Source organism: Microtus ochrogaster, chromosome 21 (genome assembly GCF_000317375.1).
Source record: "Microtus ochrogaster isolate Prairie Vole_2 chromosome 21, MicOch1.0, whole genome shotgun sequence".
NCBI classification, from domain to species: domain Eukaryota; kingdom Metazoa; phylum Chordata; class Mammalia; order Rodentia; family Cricetidae; genus Microtus; species Microtus ochrogaster.
Window position 1 is genome coordinate 10,293,718 of NC_022022.1, and position 8,291 is coordinate 10,302,008.

General features: G+C 49.3%; 1 protein-coding gene across 1 annotated transcript in view; it reads left to right on the forward strand.

The window, feature by feature from the left end:
• Ngf (nerve growth factor) overlaps positions 1-3,435 on the forward strand; it is a 51,932-nt gene extending 48,497 nt beyond the window's left edge. The window contains exon 3 of the mRNA XM_026784183.1: positions 2,573-3,435. Coding sequence (XP_026639984.1) covers positions 2,585-3,310 — 726 coding nt within the window. The 5' untranslated portion in view covers positions 2,573-2,584 and the 3' untranslated portion in view covers positions 3,311-3,435. The remainder of the gene's footprint in view (positions 1-2,572) is intronic.
• The last annotated feature ends 4,856 nt before the right edge of the window (positions 3,436-8,291 follow it).

Below are 8,291 nucleotides of genomic sequence, written 5' to 3' on the forward strand. Positions count from 1 at the left end.
AAAAAAAAAAAAGAAGCTTAATGTGGAAGCCAGGGCGGGATGACACTGGAATAAGAGAGATGAAGGTACAATGGTCCTCGTAATAAGAAAGCTAAAAGTGAAGATGCAATTTAGAAGACCGAGAACACCAGAGCAAGAGAGATGGTGACTGTGGGACTAATTTGGAAGGCACCGAGTGGTCCAAGATTGGACAGCTATCACTGATACAGAAGACAAAGACGGGATGACGGTGGGATTGAGCAGGAAGAGTCCACTCAGTGATGTCTTGCACTGAGACTGTCAATATCCATGGAGAGGTGCTGCTGGGAAGTTGGGGGTCCAGAGAGTGCTCCAGGAAGCAACTGGGCTAGGAATGTAGCTACGGGCATCAGCAGTCCCTCAGGAGAGGATGAGCACCCCCTGAAGACCCTACGGAAGGAGACCATGGGGACCACAGAACAAGGCAGGCTTTATTTCTATTGAAACCCTAAACCCCAGTCAACTTTTCTCCAGTTTCCGATCCAGTTCTAACAGGTGTTACCAATTTGGGCATAAAAGTATGGATTTCAGTTCCGTGTCTTCTGCCTTAATTCACCTGATGAAAGATAATGTGTACCGAGAAGAAAGAACCGAAACAAGAAAAGGAGCTGGATTAGCTGCCAAAAGAATGCTCGCTCCTCTGAGGGCTGGCAAGACAATTATCAGCCAGACCTTTAGCCATCGGGTCTGGGAGAGGCATCAAAACCTCAGGTGTAGCGCCTCAGAGAGAAGTGAAGTGACAAAAAAGTCCTTCAAAGGAACCCAAGAGAAAAGAATGTGACTGTTTCCTTCTTGGATCCCATCATGAAGCACAGTATTGTATGGAATTTCACTGGCTGGATGCTGATTGGAAGGCAGTGTGTAGCTTGGGCATGGTTGAAAGGACCCGCGTCCATACGGAAAGTGAACAAAGAGTGGGCTTCCCTGACACCTCCATTCAATAGTTTCCTTATTGTCCTTGTATTTGCTGAGAAAATGCAGCATTTCAGACATTGTACATGGCAGTGCAATGATCAAAATGGAAGTCACATGACTTCTAAAACCCAACCAGGGAGACAGACAGACATGGAAATGGGTACCGTGTGCCCAGGTAAAGGTAACACAGTCCGCTGTGAAAGACAAAAAAGATGCTCACAAAGTGATGGAGGAGCCTGCCACCCAGGTGGGTGAGCCATGGCTCTGCCCTCTAAGACCACACAGCCAGGAAGTGAACAAGCCCAAAAGCATGCTTTAAAGATGTCTGAGAGAGGAGGAACAATAAGATATGAAAATCTCCTCATGGAAGGGGCTCAGAGAGTGACCAGCCAGAGGCAGAACTAAAGAAGACGACGTCCTTGTCTTAAGAGAGACCCAATCATTCAGAATCAACACACACTTAATCCAAAGAGTCACTCTGGAAAATAGTGTTCCCTGTCCATAAAGAAAGCCAAGGTGCAGTAGATTAAATGGCATTTTCTTCTGCTGACGAGTATTTGGGCTGGATATCCAACGTTTTCTCAGATCTAGTGCTAAGGCTCTTTTTTCATTATGTAGATTTATCAGGAAGAACACACACACACACACACACACACACACACACACATATGCATGCAGACACAAGCATATACTCACACACCCACAGAGAGACAGACAGACAGAGGGAACATTTATGCTAGAGTTATCAGAGAAAGCTTCCAGGAGTAGAAAAGAAACAAACGAGGCTGAAGATCCATCAGAGCAGGAAGATGAGAGAAAGGACAGAATCAGGGGCTTGGAAAATGCTCTAGAGGAGATCCTCTGAGCTGACCACCAGCTGGAGACGCTTCACATAGGAGGTGACCTTTGATCCACCTCTACAGATGTGAATTGATGCTCACTGCGGGGAAGGACAATGGTCCCCAGAGCAAAGTTGACTCTAGTGCTACTCAGGGTGATCCGGGTTAGAGCCTGGCGTTTGGTCTCTACTCACCTACAAGCAAGCAATAAAAAGAACGGACTTGTTCAAAAAAATGGAAGACCTGAAGGAGGGAGGGTGGAAGAAATGCAGAGTGGTAAGGGATCTTTTGGATTCTCCTTCTGGTCTAGCTTCTGGCGTAACTTTGTAAACATGTTAGTTGATTCCTTGTGGAAGACTTCCTGATATGTGAAAGAAAGATGGCAGGTCCTAACCAGAATCCCCCCCCCCCCCAGTCTTCAAGGCGGTGGGTCATGTAAGCACTAGTCTCTAGGCTCAGAGCTGCTGTGCTTCCAGAACTTTCCCACCACCCTCCCAGCCGGCAGTCAGAGAGCCAAAGTTCCTAGGCAGGATTTAAAGGGCCCGGTTGCTTCCCGGAATAGAACCACCACACAGGCTGCTCTGGTTAATGCCAGCCGTGCCAGGGTGATTGCTGACAGCACTTCTTCTCACTCTCCCAAGTACCATACTTTGAGTTGTGAGTTCAGCATCTCCTCATCCGTAGCCCATCATCAGAACCTCCCGGCGTCCTCCTGAGAGGTCCCCGAGAGGGAGCACAACACTGTCTGACGATGCTCAGTGCCACTCCCCTGAGTAACCTGTCCGTCTTTGTCCTTCTAGGTGCAGAGCGTAATGTCCATGTTGTTCTACACTCTGATCACAGCGTTTTTGATCGGCGTACAGGCAGAACCCTACACAGATAGCGATGTCCCAGAAGGAGACTCCGTCCCCCAAGCCCACTGGACTAAACTTCAGCATTCCCTTGACACAGCCCTCCGCAGAGCCCGCAGCGCCCCTGCTACCCCAATAGCTGCCCGCGTGACAGGACAGACCCGCAACATCACTGTGGACCCCAGACTGTTTAAGAAACGGAGACTCCGTTCACCCCGCGTGCTGTTTAGCACCCAGCCCCCACCCACCTCTTCAGACTCTCTGGATCTGGACTTCCAGGCCCATGGTACAATCTCCTTCAACAGGACTCACAGGAGCAAGCGCTCGTCCACCCACCCCGTCTTCCACATGGGGGAGTTCTCAGTGTGTGACAGTGTCAGTATGTGGGTTGGGGATAAGACCACAGCCACGGACATCAAAGGCAAGGAGGTGACAGTGCTGGGCGAGGTGAACATCAACAATAGTGTATTCAAACAGTACTTTTTCGAGACCAAGTGCCGAGCCCCCAATCCCGTGGAGAGTGGATGCCGGGGCATTGACTCCAAGCACTGGAACTCTTACTGCACCACAACCCACACCTTTGTCAAGGCGTTGACAACAGATGACAAGCAGGCTGCCTGGAGGTTCATCCGGATAGACACAGCCTGTGTGTGTGTGCTCAGCAGGAAGGCTGCAAGAAGAGGCTGACCTGCCTGCAGGACCCTTCCCCACCTGCCCCCTCCACCACCCTCCTCGGCCCCTCCCTACCTCAGCCTGTAAATTATTTTAAATTATAAGGACTGCATGGTAATTTATCGTTTATACAATTTTAAAAAGCCATTATTTATTAAATTTTCAAAGCATCCTGGGTACCCGCACTAGAGTCCTTTTTCTCGGTAAGAACACCTACCAGTTAGGGAAGAGAGCAGGATCAACTGTCCCCCCAGCCTCTCCTGGCTCCAAAGCCCATTTGTAGCCCTCATTCCCAGCCAGCACAGCCCTTGGGCAGGTTAACTGGTTTCAGACGCTGCCCTGCTACCCTGTGCATAGCATGATTAGCAAGGGAAGTCAGCTTGCAGGCTCCGGTCTACATTCCAGAGCCAAATCTATCAAATCCTTGGATTATCTGCTGCACGGCATGGATCCATGAGCCCTGATTGCCTCACTGGAGGAGGGAGGGTAGCAGAGACTAGTAAGAAAGCAGGTTGCTGTGTGCAGAGGCGGCCTCCCACCTCTGAGAGACCCGGGCTGGTCCTTGGAGGATACTGGGAACGCTCTGTGTGGAAAAGTGGAGGCGGCGCGGAAGGCCTTCTGGCTGCTTACTGTCAGGGGGCCAGTCTGAAGGAGCTGTAATGAAACCATCTCCTGAGGCCTGTCATGGCGGATCTGATTTCATGTTAAGATTACCTTGGCATGATGGCTGCTTCTCCGCAATTCCCCTGTGGCTTTCTCCAGAAAGGCATCCCTACCCCAGGAAAACAGTAGGACTTCCAAACTTCTCACCACCCACAAACAGCTCGAGCAGCAACTGTTGGTGGCCCTAGCACCCCAGCATCTGCTTCCAAGTAGAAAGCCAGTGACCAGTGAGAAACAAACTTTTGAAAACCTTTTATTCTTACTGAGATGTTTTCCATGGGTGACCAGAGCTAGTTGGGACCACAGACTTGTAGAGATGAGAGTTGAGGTAGAACAGATAAAGACAAACATAGAAGACTAAGACAAAGAAGCCCAGGAAGATGGAGGGGAGAAAGGCCAAATCAAGTGGGTGCAGCTGCTTTCTGCTCCTCCCAACAGGAAAGGAAACAGAAAGACAGAAAAAGATGCAATGGATTTGGAGTATGTGTGTGTGTGTGTGTGTGTATATGTGTGTGTATGTGTGTGTATATGTGTGTGTGTGTGTGTTGTCTATTCTTTACCAAAGCCCTTGCCTTCAAGACAGTCAAGTGTAGCATGAATTCTAATTGGTCTTAATAATAAAAACCTGGAGTCAGATATTAAGGGGGTGAAAGCTGAAAGATCAGAGAAGCAAAGCAGCCAACCACTAGTTCTTACCGCTCTGACATCCTCAGACCGAATGGGGTATCCATGTCTCTGTAAGTCCTCAGACTGAAAGCCTTGAGCTCTTGCCTCCTCCCTCCTTCTGTTCCTCTCTCCACCAAGCCTTATCCCTTCCTGTCTCCACCTCCCTAGTGCTGGGATTAAAGGTGCGAGCCACCACCACCTGGCTCTGTTTCTCTTTCAAACTAGATCAACCTTGTGTAGCCCCGGGAGACCTTGAACTCACAGAGATCTGTCTGCCTCTGCCCCCGAGTGCTGGAATTAAAGGTGTGTGCCACCACAGCCTGTTCTCTATGGCTAACTAGTGGCTAGCTCCACACTCTGATCATTAGGCAAGCTTTTATTTGTTATAGTACAAACAAAATACTGCCACAGCCAAGTGCCCTGGGTAGTTTTGGGGAAGGTAACTTTCTTTTTAATGTGCACTTAACCACTGTCTCAAGAGCAGTCAGGGTAACAGAGAGACTGCAGAATCCTCCATGGAGCAGGATATGACCCAGCTCTTTCATCTTGTTTTTCTTCTTGTTGTTGTTTTGGTTTTTTATTGTTTGTTGTTGTTGTTTCTCTCAGGCCACAATTTTGTCCCTAGAATAGGAAACATCACACTAATACTTTTTTTTTTTTTTTTTTTTGCCGTACCTCTTCTCCAAAGATGACAATGACCACTCTGGTTTTTAAGAGAGAAAACAAACCAGCCCCAAATTGTTCACTGGCTAAAACAGGAGCTGGTTGCATTCATTTCCTCTGCAGCCATCACCGCTGCCCCACCCCACCCTCATTCAGCTAGGGCAAACTGGAAACTCGGAGTTTTGGAGTTTTGATTCGGGTGAAAGCATGGTGAAATATGCTGGCTTTTCCTATCACAGCTACTGCAATTGGAATAAAGATTTATGTTCAAGAAACACTAACCAGAACATTCCTTGCTGAGATGCTCTGTCAGATAAAGGGAGTCCTCCCACTGGCCTGTTGTCTGTGGGTTTTGCCGGGTTCCAGTTCCATGGCCTCAGAAGTCCCAGGCCCCTCTCAGGAACAGATAGATTATAAAGGCCTTTCTCTTAGGGTCGGGTAGACCTGCTAAGTGGGTGAGGAGATGCAATGTGAGGAGAGAGAGAGGGACATTCTGGAAGCTTCTAGGCAGAGCAGTTGATCCTCTGGGTGGCTACACCAGCAAAGCCATCCCTGGAGAGCCGTGCCCAGTGCTACCAGACTCTTCAGAATATCTGAAAAATTCCATTGGCGCCCCTGGCCTGCTTACAGGCTAATTTGGCATCCAGATCTCTAATGAAAACCGGTGGAGGGCACCCCATTTCCACGAAAGAAGTCCTACAATCACTGGAAAGAACAGACCTCCTGCCCCCACGGTACTACTATGCCCCCAAAGGCAAACTGTGCTTTAGGTAAACACTGGAGTCACAATGTGGAAGCCAGTGTTTTCACACAGCACAAGGGACTATCAATTTGGCTGAACAGCGTGTAAGCAGTCCAAACCCACCAGGCCCAGGCCTTTCCACAGCTTGAACTCTTCCCCTCTGTGTGTGTGTTGAGGGGGAGGCTCAGTTAGCGGTCTATCTTGGCTTTACCCGAGAGGTCACTGCATGGCCAGGGTCCCAACCGCTTGAGCATGACGAAAAGGCAGCTCCAACTCCTCCGTTGTGTTTATAGAGAAACAGCGGCCACCCCATGCTTTTCCCCCTGCATCTTCCTATGGCTTTTCTACCTTGGTTTCTCTCTTCTCTTTGGCAGCTTCTTCCACCTGAAGGCATCCTCCAACCAGCCACAGAAAACTGGCACAAGCCCACTGTCCTCTCTACTGGTCCAGCCTCTCTCCAGGATCATTTCCCCCAGCCTCTCCAGGTTCCAGGGGCAGACAGACAGCACTGGGGGGTCTGATTCTGGTTAGAGTCCCCATTTGTCCTTTGGACTTCCCCAACTCTAGTCAGACCCCGAGCCTCTCTCCAAGGTAGCTGCACTCCTAATGGAAGGCTGAGATAGCCCAGGTTTCACCACCACCAAATGGCTAGGCTTGTTCCTGTGGGCCACAGGAGTGTGTACTGTGGGATAGGCCTGCCTCAGACCTGGAGTAGAGGAGAGAGGGCAGCTTCTCCTACATCTGGAATGCCTGGCCTGTATTCTGGGGAGAAAGAAATAGACAAGAAAAGCAGAACCAAGGGGAAGCACAGGTTATCTGGAACGCAGAGGTCTACCCCAGCATGACTTAATAGTCTTCCTACCAAAGGTAGGAACAGAACAGCAGGAGGCACTGAACCACACAGAGTCAAAGTAAGTCCTCAGCTGCCCATGGTGGAGAGGAAGCAGCTCCTGAAAGTTCTGGGGTGAAGGCAGCAGAGCGGAGTCCGGAGGCTGGTTCACTCAGTCCTATCTGTAAATGCTGGCAAGGCACAGATCCTCTTGAGTTGGGCAGCTGAGAAACGAAAACAATCGCAGGGCTGGGAGCATGAAGCAAAGCCATGAAACCAGTTAAGTCCTAGGCAGGGGTCAGAAACCATAGCTGTGAGCAACACTGTGCTGACTTAGGAGAAGAACAGCGATGCTAGGGTTCAGTGGATGTTTGTTTACTGGAGGGTGTACAGATGGGATAAGGTAGCCCTCTTCTCAGTGGGCATCATGGAATACAGATGTGCACAGCTGAGCTCTGAAGGGGAGGAGCAGAATGGCCGTTCCCTCAGCAGAGCAGGTTCTGCCTGAATCGGGGTTCGTGGAGATCTTGTAGGTTCTAGAAGTTCCAGAGTAGTGGTGAGGAACCAGGCTTTGATGTCACATGGGAAATTTGTACTGGGCTACCTTAAGCAAGGTTCTTTATTTAAATGTACTCTCTGTGTGTATATGGTGTGGTGTATTTTAGCATACATGCTATGGAACATGTATGGAGGGCAGAAGAAACTTCATGGAGGGGTTCTCATGGGACTCAAACTCAGGTTGCCAGGCTTGCACAGCTGAGCCATCTTGCCAGCCTCTAAACACAGTTCTTAACAACTGTCTATGAGACAACCATCTCAGAAAGTCTAGAAATAACTAAGATTATATATGTATGTTTGTATGTATGTATGTTTGCATGCACCTAACATTTAAGAAATGTGTAATAAATTCTAGTTTTGAAAACTAGAGTCATCTGAACACTAGAAGGCCCTTAGAATGTGGTGGAATGATTTTCCATGAGGCCGGTGAGTTCACCAGCCGCCAGTGTTTTTATATGATCATTTCCTTCCGACTAGTGATAGCGAGTGGTACCAATCGTGCCTCCTGGCACCTCCTGAGAGCTTGCTTGCTGTTTACCAGGCGCAGGACTCCTTGTCTGGATTAGTTATGAGCTAGCCTCCAGGCTCTGAAGCTAATATAACCTCCTGATGAAGCCAGGAAGGCTTGCATGCAGCTCTGTCTTCTCTGGGATGTTTACTCCTCAAGGTTGGCACGTTTATCAGCCGCTGGCTCTGAGAGTCTCCAAGTGTCAAGCATGTGGAGCGTGTTTTGCAGCATTTCACTTGGATTGGTGAAAGCTCTGACCTCCCCAGAGTCCTTCTGGGCTTGTGGAGGAGGCTCAGGGGGCCCAGAGGCCAAAATTAGGCAGACTTAACCACAGCAGTGACCTGAGGAGCTTCCTCTAACCCAGACC